Source organism: Brassica napus, chromosome C1, assembly GCF_020379485.1.
Source record: "Brassica napus cultivar Da-Ae chromosome C1, Da-Ae, whole genome shotgun sequence".
Lineage (NCBI taxonomy): Eukaryota > Viridiplantae > Streptophyta > Magnoliopsida > Brassicales > Brassicaceae > Brassica > Brassica napus.
The window spans coordinates 37,888,823-37,906,345 of NC_063444.1; the positions used below are offsets into that span (position 1 = coordinate 37,888,823).

Below are 17,523 nucleotides of genomic sequence, written 5' to 3' on the forward strand. Positions count from 1 at the left end.
TACAACTGTCTTATTGGTAGGACCAGAAAAAAATTCTATATAAATTTTGATATGATTCGTTATCCGTTTCGATTTGATCTGAAAAATTTGAATATATGCAGCTTTACAAAAAAAATCAAATAATAACATGTAATATTCATAAAAAATAAAACAAATCATAAATACTAATATTTTTAAAAATGAATATTTGTTCCGATCTATTATATAAATATACATACATATATTTACAAAATCATATAGATAAATTATATAATTCTATTATATAAGTTTTACAACATCTTTTATTTATTAAATTAATTATTTTAGTTATTAGAATTTTAAAAAGTAAAAAATATCAATATTTTATATTGTTTTTTAATTTAATTAATTTAATTTATTTATATAAATCGTATATCTGGTTAAAATATAAAAAAATTCAGATATTCAGACATCGAATATTTGGGTAACTACATATCAAATCGGATAATTATTATTTAGATGAAACAAATTGGATCATTATATCTCTATAAACTTTGAAATTCGATTTGTGTCCGCTCTTTCTTATTAGTCTTTTTGGAAATTATCAGGTTTATTCATAAACTGAAATTATACATGTTAAGAAGACTACTACCGTTTATCAATTGATGTGATGCCAATGCAACCTATGAGATGTTATTCAATCACAAGTCATAAGATATTGTTAGTTTTAATATTGTTCGAATTCATTCACAAATCGTTTATTAGCATTGAATCGTTGTTTAGTATCATAAAATAAAACGTTTTTAAGTTTTAATTTATATGATCTAGGACCGATCATATAATTCTGCAATAAACAAACAAACAACATTTAATTCAAATCACAATTTTATATTGAAGTGACATGTAAACAAAACAAGGCTTATGACTCACCCTATTTTAAATGAACAAGTAAGGTTACCCATACGGTGAATGGTTATAATGTCATGTAGAATTAGTTAAAAAATAATAAATTCTAAAAAAATGGCTGAAAAAAAAAACACCGACGATAACGCTGGCTGCAAAACCCGAAATTCTGAAAATCTAAAATCTAAACCCTAAACTTCAAATCCAAAACTCTAAACCCTAATTCCTAAACCTAAAACCCAAAATTCTAAAACATTAACTCTAAATCCTAAATTCTAAACCCAAAATCCTAAGCTTTAAACCCAAAACTCTAAACTATAAACCTTAAACCATCAATCCTAAACCTTAAACTCTAAACTTAAATCTTAAACCCTAAACCCAAAACTCTAAACATGAACTCAAACCCTGATCAAGTGATGGGTTTAGGGTTTAGGGTTTAATTTAGGATTGTGTTTTAGGTTTAGAATTTAGGGTTAGAGTTTTGGGTTTAGGGTTTAAGATTTTGGGTTTAAAGTTTATAGTTTATGGTTTAGGGTTTAGGATTTTGGGTTTAAAGTTTAGGATTTAGAGTTTTGGGTTTCGGAGTTGAAGTTTAAAGTTTAGGGTTTAGATTTTTGATTTTTAGAATTTTTGGTTTTGCAGACGGCTTAACGCCGGTGTAGTTTTTCTCAGTCATTTATTTTTTAATTTTGTTACATTTTTTAATTAATTTTACAAGGTACTTTGGTAGGTTATAATGGTGATGTGAATTTAACGATACCATTGTAGGGATGAACCTAAGTATTATTCATTTTAAATATATCTGGATACGATGACAAAGTAAATGACAACTTTAATAAGGTTACGTTGCACATATTTTTATTGTTGTTTGTAATGGAAATTTTCATGCTATTCTTCTCACTAAGTTATGTGCAAGTACAGATGAAACTAGAAAATAAAATGTATAAAGTATAAGACATATTTTTTTTTCAAATTCACTAAAATAAAAAAAAACAAATATATTAATTTCCTAATGAACGAAAAAAATTATAAAGCAAAAATTCCTCCTCCAATATTGATGAAGAACGTATTGAACAGAAATTCATATGTTTATGTTTATTCATTTTCTCAGCTGAAATTTCATTCATCATTTTATTCTTTTTTCATTCAAATAAATTGTCACCAATTAAAGCCTTTCATTTTTCCATAATAGATATATTTTCTTTTTCCAAGATAAAATAACATATAAACATCATAGTGCACAAATTTTATTATAGTCCATTTTGATACAAATCTATATACTATTTTTGTACTACTTTCTGAACTAATACAAAACACTTCAGAAATATACATTTTCACCGTATGATTAGATCTTTTTCAATCTGAAATCAGTTCCACTAACACGGTTCACTACAATATTTGATCAGAATTCTTATTGCGGAAAAAAACATTAAATTGGCTAACCTCACCGTCGATCATTGTAAGTACGTGAGCTATGTTACATATAGACGTTAGACTATATATGGACTAGGTATGTTGCTTAAATCAAATTAGATTAAGTAATCATCTGAGACGAGACAGACACTGAAGAAATTGGTTTGCACTCGAAATTGTTGCAAGATAACTACTCTAAAGGAAGTCTTTAATTTTTGAAAGATTAACTTATTTGTTTCTTAAATGGAATAAACAAATATTTTGACTCGTTGAGAAGTTAATACATTGCAAGTGTTCATTGAAGTCTAGAGGTTAATTTACAAAAGGGGAGCCATTTAACGGCGTTAGATACCGCCAATGATTTTCACACATCTTCAACGTCCAGCAAAAACGACGTCATCAGCCAATAACTCCTCCGACATTGTTTTTGGCAGAAACCGTTTCAATAACACAACATACTGTCTCTGTTTTTTTGCTCTCTAGACTCTATATAGACAGAGAGAAAACTACAAAGGTTTTTGCTCCGAGAAAGACACTTGCGGTAACACACACATAAACAATCATTGTCAGTTTCTTCTTTCTTTCTTGGCTCTTCTTCATCATCTTGCTCTGTTCACAAACTCTTTCGAAAACAGAACAAAGATATACATATCATCAAGAAATGGGAAAGAAAGATGAGAAAGTCGAAACTGTTCTTCATTTACTCAGAAAACAATCTCCTCTCACTCTTAACCAAGTACGTTTAGTTAATTTCTCTTAATAAATATATCTGCATGTTTATTGTATATTCCATGAATAAAGCTTCCAACTTTATATTTGTTTTAGGAGAAGTTCTGTAACAAAGAGTGCGTGGAGAGATTCTTGAAAGGGAAAGGAGACAACGTGAAAAGAGCTGCGAAGCAACTACTTTCATGTCTTTCTTGGAGACAAAGCATTGAGATTGGTATGTTCTTCGATTTACTTATAAAATCTCAACCTAAAATAGTACGTTTTTGTTTTGTTTATTGCTTTTTGTTTATGTGTGTTAAGAGAGGTTAGGGGCTGAGGAATTCGCGACGGAGCTTTCCGACGGTGTAGCTTACATCGCCGGCCATGACGGAGACTTCAGACCCGTTATAGTAATTTATTCATACTCGTTATTGTTATCTTCTAATGGCAATAATATTAAATGTTACTTAATGATAACAAGGGTAAGGTTTTGATATACAGATTTTCCGTTTCAAGAACGATTATCAGAAGTTGCGTACTCAGAAGCAGTAAGTTCAGATTAATTAATAAATCCATCCACTCTTTTCACATTAATATTCAGATTAATTTTCATTTAGAATGTTGAAATCGTTTTTTTCTTCCTTTTTCAGATTTTCGCGTTTAGTGGCGTTCACGATGGAGACTGCGATATCGAGCATGTCCAGAAACGCGGAACGGAGCGTGGTTCTTCTCTTCGATGCAAGTAAGCATTAGTAGTAGTTTAAGTTACATTTTTGTCTCTGGTAAGCTTCCAAATATCCGCCCGTGGGGTTGGTCTGTACTAAACGGTAATCTTCTGGGTCTGGTCTATTTGGTTTTCTCTCTTAATTTGGATCGAGGCTTGTCGGAGAGTGGGATTTCGGACATATGTATATGCAGATGTCCGAAGTGTCCCTTTATGTGTCAACGTTGAACTTCCTCTGTAATTTACTCACCGTAAATGTCCAAATCTCTTCATTATCGTTCCAATATTTCTTTATGGAAAAAGTTTTAGTAGTTTTAATAATCATTTAAAAAAAAGCTTCTTATCTATTTAATCTTGAGTAGTTTACTCAGCCATAAAGAAAAAGAAATCCCGTTTTGGAATTTTACTTCTCAAAATTGAAAAAGTCAGCTGGTTATAAAATGTAATCTATTTTTTTGCTCATGTTGGGTTAAGACTTACTCAAGTCGTATATGTTTGTTTACAAACACCAATATTTTTACCATAAAAGTAAAAAAGGAATAATTAGTAAAATACGGTTCTAATCACGCTTATAAGATTTATGTTTTTTCCCTGCACAAAAGTTTTTTTTGAAATTCCACCTTTAAAGTTTTCATTCTTTTGAAGGAAAAAGAAGTACAATTTTATTCTCTGCTAAAATACATCTTTAAACTTTTGTTTTCAAACCTGATAGACAATTAATTATTAATGGCACTTGATTAATATTCTCTTTGTTTTTTTTTTGCCTTGCTAATACAGGCTTTTTCAGATCATCCTCTGCCTTTGCAAATCTGCTTTTACCAACCCTAAAAATCATAGGAGATAATTATCCATGCCGACTTTACAAGGCTTTTATCATTGACCCTCCCTCTTTTTTCCCTTACATCTTGAAGGTAAAATAATAATTTTCAATAATTCTTTTTTTTTTCTTAGTTTTTTTTTTCCAATAATTCAATAAATCATCCTCATTGTTATTACTTTTTCTTTCCTAATTGTTATTACATGAATAAGCTCGATACACATACTTAATTGACAGGGCGTACGTCCATTCGTGGAGCTATCAACGCTCACGACGGTGATCTCTTCGCTGGACTATGACGAGCAGCTAGATATCAGCCACGTTTCATTAGCATCCTCGTCATTATCATGTCCTAGATCCGCTTCCCTACGTTTTGATGCATCATCGATTAAATCAGCGGCCGCGAGTGGTTCAGCTTCTTCAAGATTCGCGTTCACCGTATCTCATAACTCCTTGAAGCCGTGGTACCTTTCCTTTACTGACACGTCTCCTCTTAACGCAGCCGTCTCGACCGCGGCCTCTAAAATTTCTCCGATCAGCACGCGGTCGCTGTCTTTCGCGTCTCCGGCGACGGGTGGCTTAATAGACGCGAGACAACCTGCATGCATGAGAAAGAGTGTGTTTCCCTCGACGCCGTTGCCGGAGACGAAAACGGAGACGTACCGGAAAACACCACGTCCTTCTTTCTTTCAGTCTCCGGCGATGTTTTTTCGCGGGGAAAAAAACGTTGGCGGAGGCGAGAAGTCATCACGTGAAGCGTTCGTACCATATCTGAAGTTTTACCGGAGACCGTACGATGAGACGGCCTATAGGTCTAAACTGCGGGGTCCACGTGGGTTTGTGTCGGTCGTGTCTTCGCACGTAAGATGTCGTCATGCGTCTTTATCTCAACGGTACTAGCTAGGCTTCTAGCTATGACGTTAAAAATAGAGTTATTTTCATCTTAGGACAGTTTCAAGTTTTTTATTACAAGATAGAGCGGTTATTGTTCGTAAGTTAGTTTTTTACAGCTACAAGCTAACTAAGTTTATTCTTGTAACTAAATGGGTCTCACAATTCTTAATCTCATTTTTCTTCTCTTTCTTTAATATGAAAATAATTCTAAAAATTACAAAATGAAGAAGTTGATAGATCGTAAGTAATGAACAAGATGTTGAAGAACAAAATGAAAAATCCTGAGAAATCCCAAGAGAAAATCTGGAAAACAAAATGAAGAATAAGATCTCTTCATATCTGCCACCGAAAACAAAATGAAGAACACGGTTGTGGTTCCTCTGTTTCTTCGCCATGAATCAACACGACCAAACTTCTTCTTCCACCGCCATGAATCAACACGACCAAGCTTCTTCTTCCACGCCGTGCTCTGCAACTCATCTACCTCGCGTTGTGGCAGTAATAAAAAAAAAGAAGCAGAGTAATTTTGAGCTTGAAATAGTGTCTTAAACCATATTTCTACAAGTTTAAAGGTATAATAAGTAAGAAAAATGAAAAAAAAACTGATGATTAAGGTGAGAATAATGGCTGGCGGCTATAGAGAAAAATTACAGAGAACCCTAATCGATTTTGAGGAAGATGAAGTTAAAATTACGAAAATGCCACTCATTAAAAGACATGAAAAAAAATGATTCATATGTACATGATATGTTGTACATACAATTACACTATCCACTTGTACAACAATACATATGTAAACTATTTTGAAATATTACAAGTAGCTCAACAATAAATTCAATTAGACATTTACGAATTTGTAACATAGATTTAAAAGTTTCAAAATTGTATGTTCATATGTACACAAAATTAATGTCACATGAGAATTCAAAACAAAGTCTAAATTGTTTTGATTATGTAAATTTTGATTTTTTCGGACAGAGTTGGGTTATACATCATGTTCGTCTTAAATTTTGATGTACATAATCACTTTGATGTATAATACAAAATTAAGTGTACACATGTACAGTTTGAATGTAATGTACACACAATTTTTTTTCACAGAATAAGAAAGAACTGTTTCTCCAACAAGAGGAATGTATCATATGTACATTCTGATTTTTTCTTGTCCTTATATATGTATACATGTAAATTTATGTACAATGTGATTTTGTAAATGTATATTGTGATTTTGTACATCCATGTCGTGTACACTACCACATTTGTTGGACACATATACGCTACTAACCTTTAATTTACACATGTACACTAACGAATGTACACAATTTTACAACATGTTGAACATGTAACATGTGTCTCAAACATATATTTACATGTAAATATCCGTTAAAAGATAATATGTATATTGCACACGTATGCACTTGTCGATTTTGTACATTCATGTCGTGTACATATTATTAAAGAAATGTACATTTGCATAATGTAAAATATATTTTTGAGAGTTGTTGTAATATTACTGATGTGAGATAAGTTTAATCTTTTAGTAGTTGTAGTACTTAAGGTGTCAATCCAAACTCTAGGGGATTTCAAACACTAAGAATACATGTCATTTGGCTCAATCTAAATGCAATCAATTGGTTGTTTGTTGGTAACATGTGACAATATGAAACATGATAGTAACTTAAAGATTTATATAATATGACAAAGCAGAACCCATGGGTGGTAGATAAATGATCCAAGATAACTAGTTCTAAATCAAGGTGTACAACTTCAGACAATCTTAATACATAAAACTATGCAAAATCACATTACATCGATTACCAAAAATAAATGTTGATTTTCTCCAAAAAATGCAATTTTGTATATATGGTTTGGGATTGTAATGTACAAATGCAACATGATTATACACATTACATTTCAGAAGTGTAAAATCATAACACAAAATATCAGGAAACACAAAAGATGAAAGTGGTGTACATAATATATTGGTGATTTTAATGGTTTTCACAAACATCAACATGTACACTTAATTAATAAACATGTACACTTAGAATGTACATATGTACACATCTCTACGTGTACGTGATTTTTTAAAATAATTAATTCATTAAAGGCATAATCGTAAATGTCATCTTCTTCCCAAGTTCCTTAGGATTACGAATTTTGCAAAAATTGAGAGTTTTTAGCTCATTGGCATCTTGGACGGAGGAGCTGAGGACATAGAGGAGGAGGAGAACTGGAGCTCTCAGACTGTAACTCGTTTTTGACCCGTCAACTACAAACACCAAAAGAATCAATTTTTTTTTAGCTTTCATCATCTAGGGTTTCACAGTTCTTGAATTCAGAACTCAAATTCATCAATGTTCGTGTCTTCGACAGCAATTTGCTCTTACTTTTCTGGGATTTTCTTCCCTGCAAATTGTACGTCTCTTAGTATTGTTCACTGCCATTTCGCCTAATCGAACGCCGATGCTGGGTTGTCGATTAGTGATATAGATGTAAAGCTACTTGAAAAAATAAAAAACATCTCGTATGAGATTTAAAAAAGAGAATGTTAGAGTAAAATCGAAAAGGGAAAGAGAAAGATGCTAGAACCCACGTGTTTTTTAAAAGTTTAGTTGGTTAACTTTATGGTTAGTTAGTTTATTTAACTAGTATATAGGTAGAAAGTGAGTTTTGGTTAGAAAAAACTGCTCTAATTGCAAGAACTGTCCTATAGTGTTATAGAAAACTTAAAATTGCCCTGTAATATTTTCTTAAACATACGAGATTAAGGAACAAAGTATATACTATTTTAATTAGAAAAGTACTACATTAATCGGTTCCATTACTCTATTATAGACTTGCAGTTTCATTACGATGATATTTACTATTATTTAATGAGCTTGTTTTTAATCCCATTTGTTTCTAGTTGAGTCAAAAACAGAAGTTCACCAAATAGTTACTTCAAACTACCACTTTAACAAAAGAATCTAAAAACAAAGAATATCATCATGTTGCTTAACATCTTTTTTCTAATAGATGCATGCTTTTTTTTTCATAGTCAAATAGAATGCATGCATTGAATATACAAACCCGTCTCAGATCCACGAATTTAATTGAATATTAAGCTAAAATTAGAAACGAAGCACTTAGCAAAACTAGGATGACAATCAAATATGAAAAACATGCTGATGTACTTTAATGAAACACTAGATTAAGATGCGCGCCTTGCGCGGAATAAACATTATATATATAAATTATTTTATGTATTATATGTTCTTACATATTATGAAATGATAAATATATATTGAATAATTAAAAGTCAGTAACTATTACATATATAATTAAATTGGTGCGAATGTATAAATCAATTTTATTAATCTAAACAATTTTTTTAAAAAAATTTGATAGGATATGTAATTAAATTTAAATGATATTAACATACATAGTATATTTTTAATATTAATGTCAATTAAATTATGCTTTCTACTCATATGTTTTTTTTTATCATGTGTATCTTTAATAGCAAAAACTTTAAATTACTGATAACAAAATTTTCATTGTGCGATTAATAATTTTAATAATTTATAATTTAAAAAAATTTATCAATGTTAGTTCAAAACTTTTATCAAAAAAAATTATTCAAAGTAAATTTTGAAATTAAAATATTTATTTATTCAATATGGTTTATAGTTTAATTTAGAATGATATATACACATATATATTTTAAATCTTAATGATTAATTAAATTAAACTTTTATTTATATAATTTTGTAATCATTTGTATTTTTTCATAACAAAAATTTTAAAACATGGATCGCAAAATTTGAATGTGAGACTTTTAACAGTTTTAGTAATTTATAGTCATTTTTTTAAATTCAAAATATAACATATAAAGAAAAATCTAAATTTTCATAATATGGTTATTGTATTTTTTTAATTATTTTAATAGTTTAAAATTATTTTAATAGTTTAAAATTAAACAAATTTCATAGAAGATACATTATTTTTTTATCAGATCTATATTATTCAAAATCATTAATTATCATATATACTTTAGCCACATTAGGCAATTCTGTAATCTTTATTTAAAAAAAATAATAAATGACATTAATAATGAATTTATGATTAGTTTACTAAAAAACTTATTATATAATTAGATGGACCAACATACTTCTCTAATAATTCTAAGAATCATCCTAGTGATGACACGTGTCTACAAAAATGAGTCGTAATGTTTCACAAATAATATATAGGGGATAGACAGCACAATGAATTATAGCTCAGCCCTACAATATTACTCTCTCCGTTTCTGAATAAGGGTTATTTTGATATTTTTCACATAAATTAAAAAAGTAGTTGAAATATACGTAAATTGTTATTAATTACACATCTCTGACCAATAGTATTTGAAAAAAAAATAAAATTATTTATAAAATCAATGTAATTTGTAATTAATTTTCAGCTGAAAGCAATTCACATTAAAATTGTAAAGTGACATTTTTTGTGTAACAAAAAAAAAATTAGAATGATATTTATTATGAAACAGATAGAGTAATAAATTACTAGTGGCATATCATCATCTCATTTGCTATTAACTAATTTGCTACCGTTGGAAATTCGAAAATTGCATTAACTAGATTCGAAAAAGTTATTAGACCTGTCTAACCACCGTCGTCCGATGATGTATATATATACTAATGTACGTTAGACTAAATTACAAAATGAAAAAAGACTCTTTGTAGAGAACAAATTATGGTATATGGATCATTAAATTCATGTAGAATCCCAACTTCGAGAAACAAAACTTAAAAATGCACGTGCAACGTTTATATACAGGAATTTGAAGTCAATTGTTACATTTTAAGACACCGTGGTCGTGACGTTGAACAAGTTAGCTAATAATATTTATATGCTCGACTAGACGACGGTAAATTATTAAAAATTCCAGTGTCGTTTTCGAGTTAAATGCACTTAGGATTTACCTTCTCCTTAAATGCTTTCAACCAAGGACATTGATATGGGGGAATAATGTCATATGTCGTTCTTATTTTACAAATATTGTAGTTTAATATCTATTTTTGTCATATAATCGTTTGTATTTTCAATACCGAACTTTAAACAAAAAATTGAAAATTGTTTTAAATTAAATATAATAAAAATGATGATGACGACAACAACGGTGACAAAGGTTTGAAAAAAGGATGCATTAGTAGTATGACTTCTCGGAAACTAAATTATAGTACCAGAAATAGCAATCTAAATGCAGTACCAATGCAGAAAAAATAATACTTAAATTATTCTGTACTTTATCTCCAATCAAAATTAAAAATGAAGAAGCAATTATATTATATATATATATATATATATTAAATATTATTAAATTTGATAAACACTTATATATATACATATAATTTACATATTCAAAATATGAGTGGGCACAAATCGGATATTCGGAGTTTTAGAAATATTTTTCGTGATCTGATTCGTTCGTCCGAATAATCAATTATTTGTTTCGATTCGATTCGTAGCCATTCAAAATTTTTTAGATTTTGACCAGATATCCGATTCGATCCGTAAAAATATATAAAAATTAAAAAATAAATAAAAATCTAAAAATAATATAAATAATAATATTTTTTTACAAAAATAAAATTTATTTACTTTTTAAAATTCTAATAAATAACTTAATAATTCAATAAATAAAATACTGTAAAAATTATATAAAATATAATATGTATATATATATATATATATATATATATTTTTTTTTTTTGACATCGATAAAATATAATATTTAAATAACTTATATACAATTTTTTAAATATATGTATATATATGCATATAACGGATCGAATCAGATTATCAGGAAGACACGAACTTATTGGTACATACATACGTTATAATCTTCTGTTAGAATGAACAAAAATAAAAAGAAATAGAAGTAGATGAATATTGGAATAAGCGAGCTTGTCTTGTTCAATATAATATTCACTTAAGTTGTGTTTCAAAAAAAAAATCAGTTAAGTTATAATGATGTTGTGTTGGTACCTATTTGTTCCCTCTCATTGTTTAGGACTTTGTCTATCAGCTTATATTTTTCAGAAGTTTAATGGTTAGTGTAATTATTTAACTTCTTGTTGATGATCAGATTCTTAAAAATATATTATAGTTTTTGGTGGGTTGTTTCGTTTTTGATAACCGATTTTTCTTAGCCTCTTAGGTTAGAATGCTATATGTTACATTGGTTGCGTTTGATCTAACATTTCTTACCAAAGAAAATTATACAGTACATCATACTACAAAGTAAATTATTTTCTTAATGCATACTGATATATTACATGATTCCCAAAAGAAAGTGACAGTTCAGAAGAAAACATGGGAAATTGAAACCAAACCAACCTGACTGAGTTTATTACATGATGGTAAAGAGAGGCTGCAAACTTTCTTTATCAGGAACCATTTCAGCTCATCCTCAACTCTTGATGATGTGATCTCGTGGCTTGCAGTGGTTGTTACTTGTTACGCTGCAGGGAGTAAACCCATTCTGAAGCTCATTTTTGAGGGAGTTAATATTTTCTATGGAGGGAGAGGAATGCACATCTTCATTCCTCTGTTCTAAAATCGGCACATGTTCTTGTCAAGGAAGTTCAATTCCAAATCAGGTGTCGCCTTCTTGGTCTAGATCAAGAAGCTGCTTCTAACAGGCTGACTTTGGCTACTGTGGACCTACCATCAAGTCGTCACTCACCTACAACCTTCCTGTCACTGTGGTTTGATCTGTTCCAATTGTGATTTATCATTAGCCTCATCTTATCTTCTAGCTTCTGCTTCACAAACGTTTCTTACTTCTTTTACTGTTTCTCTCTTGATCCAAGTTTTTGTAACGATGTCCCTGATGAGAAGATAAATAATAAGAGAGTATTTTAAAACAAAATCAAATAAGAAAACTGGGATCAGCCGATAGGAGACAGAGAGTTAGAGATAAATATATATGTACCGTATTAACGCTGGCTAGTTTTCCATCTTCAGCCAGTACTTCAGTAATGGTTCCTGATTTATCATCCTGTTTTCAACACACATCATCACCGGTTAAAACTCTAAACGTTCACAAAGGATTGGTCACACAAATAATCTTAAGCAGCTCCTTCTCCACGTCAAGCAGGTCCCTGGGGGTGTCTATGTCTCCGAGCAGAGATTGGAACTCGTCATCAACCTCGACCTGAGGTTGAAGTCGTCAGGGACGTAGGGTACACAATATCATCTTGTGAATCAGCGTTTCGAAGCTTTCAGAGCCCGCATAATACAAACACAATCAAGAACCAAACTATATATATCAATATAAATACACAACTTGAGATAAGTTCCTTTCCAGCCAAAACCAACTGGATTTAAGGTGATCAAACACTTATCTTTGTCCCGACCAATTGTATAAGAAAAAGCAAACATGTAAATCCTCCATGACATTCAGGTAAGCATCTTTCAGATCAACTGCCGCAATCCCAGCAGGATATTACATAACCAGTCCGAGAAGCTACTTCTTATCTTTGACATCGTGCTTAGCATGTTAAAGCAGCAGTATTGTTGTTCAAAAAGAGAAAGCAACTTTAATTAAACGTAAAGGTTATACCTTGTAAGAGAACCTCCTCTCATCATAGTACACTTATGGCATTGTTCCTCAAACTATCAAGAAGAGTCTTGTTGGCAAGCATAATAACATAACAGTTTTAGTTTATTTGATCAGGTGTAAAGGTTTGCCTTGTCTGCAAGAACCAAATCAAATTCAACTTCACATATATGAATGATATAAAATTATCACAGACAAAAGGTGAAAGAAAGAAGCCAAACCTCAAATAAGAGTTCAATGACACGTGTGATATGAGCACCAACACGACTTTTTCTTATGATGTTGATAAACTGAAACCGCTCGGTGTCATTGGAGACATGACATGAGGTGCAGGCACCCGTTACAAAAACCAACGCCGACCACTACCACCGCCAAGTGATGTCGTGGTCCCTCCTCAGCCACCAAGTGATTTCCTTCCGCCGCCATTAATGGCTGAAACTGCGTCTATATAAATTTTCTTCAGATCTTCAACGTGGTGTAGCTCTTACGTGTAATACCCATCACCCATGTGCTTTCCTTCTCTTCTGGACTCGCTGATATGCTTCATCTTATGGATAAAAGCCGACCCGGAGAGGCCGTTATGCTCTTAGAAGGTGGAGGAGTGAGATATGTTCTCTTTAAAAGCATATTCGAGTTAGCTGGCCGGCGATTTTCCTTATGAATCACGATAGAGAAAACATGAAACGAATGAATTGTACTGAAACTGTGACGATTATTCTCAAGGGATGGGGCCTTACCTTGGAAGAGGGATAAGAATCATTGATTGAGTGATTGTGGTTGCAAGAGTTAAGATCTCCTTAATGACGAATCAATGCGGCTTGTAACACATGTGAGGAGAAGAAGCAACAACGAAACGACGGGAACAGTCACAGACGCGCCGATTTACGGACCAAGGGACGTCTCTCTAAGAATTTCAGAAGCTCTATTAACGGTTAAGCTTCCCCGAATTTTGCAGGAGGCAAGAAACCCCAGAAGGAATGTCGACTTCACTGACTCTCTATATTGGGCTGGATTACTCAACATTTTTAATTACAAATAAAGTCCAAAAAGCCTATCTATATTAAAACCTGATTTTTTAATGCTTCGTGTTCTTAAGGTAAATGCATTTTTATCACTAATTTAAAGATAGAATCAAGAAAGTTTTGAAACTCTCTCTATCTACAAATAATATCGTTATATATTTGTATAATATTTTTAAAACAAAGTCTTTATTTATCGTTCACTAAAATGCTCACCTTCTATATAGGTTCAAGTCAGTATCATCTAGTTAGTGACATAAGTATTGATAAGAATAAATTTGAAAAATTAAGAATCCATGCGAATGATAACAAAGGTGTTAGCAACACTATCATTTGCATGGACACCTTATATGTTATATTTTTCTTATATGTTAGATTTTTTCTTATATGTTATATTTTGAATTTTTTAAAACGACTTTAAATTACAAAAATGTAAGTTTTCCTTAACTATACGATTAAAAAACATTAAAATGACATGTATCAATTCGATGGTTGATTTCAAAGCTTTCAAAACCATATGGAAGATAGAAGTCAAAATAATTCAACTGTGGAAATAATACTGTTCATTTTTTTCAAGAATGTGTTCGATGGAAAAAATAAGATTTTTATGTCATAATTTGTTTAATGTCCACTAGAGAACATTATACTAACCTAAAATATAAGAAATGTATATTTTTTCCTTAAATAAAAGCTACGGAATTACCTAATATGATTTACATATATATGGCAATTAATGATTATGAACAATAAAGATTTAATAACAATTTTTGCATCCTTCTTCATTTTTGTTTAATTTTATATTATTAAAAAAACAATCACATTAACCATATAATAAAAAAATCTAAAAAATAGATTTTTTCTTATATGTTATATTTTGAATTTTTTAAAATGAATTTAAATTACAAAAATGAGGAAACCTTATATGTTATATTTTTTTAAACGACTTTAAAATACAAAAATGAGGACACCTTATATGTTATATTTTTCTTATATGTTAGATTTTTGGAAAAAATTGGAAAAATACATCAATATAAGATTTTAATCCGAAAACTACACTATTATTTTTTTTTTTTTGAAAACTACACTTGTGTATATGTAAATTGACTAAACTATCCAATATATATATATATATCTATCTATTTTAAAATTATTCTATATTATCGTTTCTTCTTTTTTGTGCATGGTATATTCTCTCGTGTATCACCGACATCGTCTCTTTCAATGGCAACATCAACTACGTTTTTCAAAACTTAGAGAAACAGACATTGTATGGTGGATCTGTTGAAAATTATTATGCTTTTTGTTAATTTATTGCAGGATACTATGTTTTTGATCAAAATTATACAGCTAATGAAACAAGAAAGAGTTCTGTTTTATTCACGAAAAACAGAGTAAATCTGTTTTATACACAGAAACAAAGTTTCCAGATATAAGCATACAAGCAAACCAACACAAACACAAACCAAAATAACCACAACGTATTCATGAATTAAATAATTGAACATATATAACTTTGATAAAAAAAAAATGCTTGTACAGAAACACCGAACACGATCTTACATCAAAGCACCACCTCCGAATGACTTAACCTCAAATCCTAATCAAGAGCAATTTCAAAGCATAAGAAGAATTCACTCATGAAAAGCGACATACGTGACACTAATGAATGTGTTACAATTCCAGATATCTACTTTAAGATCCCTAAGGCCTTCAAGCAAAATGCACTGTAGCTTCTCATGGAATACAACGCTTGTTTCACCATTTTAAGAATTATATAAAATATTAAAATTTTTAAACTATAAGAATGAACAATAGGGATTTGTACAGGTTCTGGTTTTTAACGTAGTGGTCTAAGTTTTTGTGATTCAACTACACATTAAGTTGTCGATTGTATTTAACTTTAAAAACAATTCTAATACATGAACAACCAAACATACATGAATCCAAAAATCATATAGTGATTCATGAATTAAATTATTAACATGTATTTATTTCATAATTGTGTTTATCTCAGAACAAAATAATTTATTATTTTAATTTTGTTTTTAGTTTTTAGTTTAAAACAAAATCTGGATATAAATGACTATTCACATATAAGAAAGTGCAGTTTTCAAAAAGAAAAAATCAAAATGTATTCTTCAAATTTAAAATCATAAATAGGGTATTTTTCAAATTATCCCTAGATTTTTTCTTATATATTATATTTTAAATTTTTTAAAACGACTTTAAACTACAAAAATGTAAGTTTTCCTTAAGTATACGACTAAAAACATTAAAATGACATGTATCAATTCGATGGTTGATTTGAAAGCTTTCAAAACCATATGGGAGATAAAAGTCAAAATAATTCAACTGTGGAAACAATACTGTTCATTTTTTTTCAAGAATGTGTTTGATGGAAAAAATAAGGTTTTTATGTCATAATTTGTTTAATGTCCAATCCGATCAACCCATGATATATTAATTATAGTTTTGTTCCATAATTTTTAATAAAAATTGATCCGATCCATCGGAAAGAAATTATATAATAACAACAAAAAATATTGTATATGTATAAATAAAATTATCAAATAAATAAAAAAAATTATCGAAAATATATACAAATAAACTCACCATGCGCAAAGCTCTTATCCTAGTAGCAACGTTAAAAAGAAAATTCACTCCTTCAAAACTCTTTATATATTTCAAACTCATAATGTAATTGCTAATTTTTTTTAGTTGGAACTGCGAAATCTTTTATAAAGAAATATTTTTTTTTTGTTTATTGTTTTATTTCGGTTTTGTTATCCAAACAATTTTTTTCTGTAGTAGAATAATTTTTGACGTCAATAATAAAACAAACCAAGCTTTTGGTCTATAATTGTTATATATTGAATAGTCCAGCTGTCATGCCAGATTTCAAATGCGATCAAAATGATTACTGAGAACTACTTTTCTATTTTGTAGGAGTGCCTCAAAATCCTCTTCGTTTGATGTTCTTTTCCTCGAAAACAAAAACTTTATAACTTTAATAGAGATTCCTAAATATAGATTTCATATCTTATCTTATGAGATTGTATTCCGACTGCCTGCCGTATTTTCTATTTCTATTCATTTGGTCCGTACGCTCTATGACGTGCAACGGATGGTGTGTTAACTTTTGGAAGGTTCGATCAAAAGTTTTATTTACTGATTCATCTTTCACCACATGACTTTTTTCGTTCTTTATCCTTACTCACACGATATTGCAAATCACTTCTCAATAAGTCAAATATCTTTCCACTCCAGCTCAATCATGCTTAATTATGGAATTTTAAACAGATGTGTAGTCGAAAAAGTAAATGCACTTTGGTTACATAGGTAGCCAAATTTTTTTTAAAATTTTTCTATATACCACAAACCAAGATGTTACAATTCACCATTTCTCATATAATGCAACGTCCTCGTTGCGCACTACAACATGTCTCAAAAACATCTCTAGGGCTAGAACCGAGAAGGATAA

The 17,523-nt window shown here is 30.1% G+C and overlaps 1 protein-coding gene and 1 long non-coding RNA gene across 3 annotated transcripts; one reads left to right on the forward strand and one right to left on the reverse strand.

Annotated features, from left to right (window-relative positions):
- Nucleotides 1–2,598: 2,598 nt before the first annotated feature.
- Nucleotides 2,599–6,421, forward strand: LOC106433622. Its single transcript, XM_022700970.2, has 7 exons — nt 2,599–3,010; nt 3,100–3,217; nt 3,304–3,392; nt 3,484–3,530; nt 3,633–3,724; nt 4,484–4,617; nt 4,761–6,421. The coding sequence occupies exons 1-7, from the start codon at nt 2,936–2,938 to the stop codon at nt 5,421–5,423; spliced, it is 1,218 nt and encodes a 405-aa protein (XP_022556691.1). The 5' UTR covers nt 2,599–2,935; the 3' UTR covers nt 5,424–6,421.
- Nucleotides 6,422–11,693: 5,272 nt separating this feature from the next.
- LOC106433610 lies at nt 11,694–14,055 on the reverse strand. 2 transcript variants are annotated; one of them, XR_001286621.3, is made up of 5 exons: nt 13,761–14,055; nt 13,245–13,677; nt 13,027–13,159; nt 12,397–12,941; nt 11,694–12,291 (listed from the first exon to the last, which is right to left on the reverse strand). It is a non-coding gene; the product is annotated as an uncharacterized LOC106433610 (long non-coding RNA). The 2 variants fall into 2 exon arrangements; XR_001286620.3 differs by having other exon boundaries at nt 12,397–13,159.
- Between the last annotated feature and the right edge of the window lie 3,468 nt (nt 14,056–17,523).

What these genes read in the sequence shown, in the direction of transcription:
- LOC106433622 (XM_022700970.2), top strand. Translation starts at nt 2,936, where the DNA reads ATGGGAAAGAAAGATGAGAAAGTCGAAACTGTTCTTCATTTACTCAGA. An exon ending in GGTTCTTCTCTTCGATGCAA is followed by an intron (nt 3,725 to 4,483) that starts GTAAGCATTAGT and finishes TTGCTAATACAG; the next exon opens with GCTTTTTCAGATCATCCTCT. An exon ending in TTTTCCCTTACATCTTGAAG is followed by an intron (nt 4,618 to 4,760) that starts GTAAAATAATAA and finishes CTTAATTGACAG; the next exon opens with GGCGTACGTCCATTCGTGGA.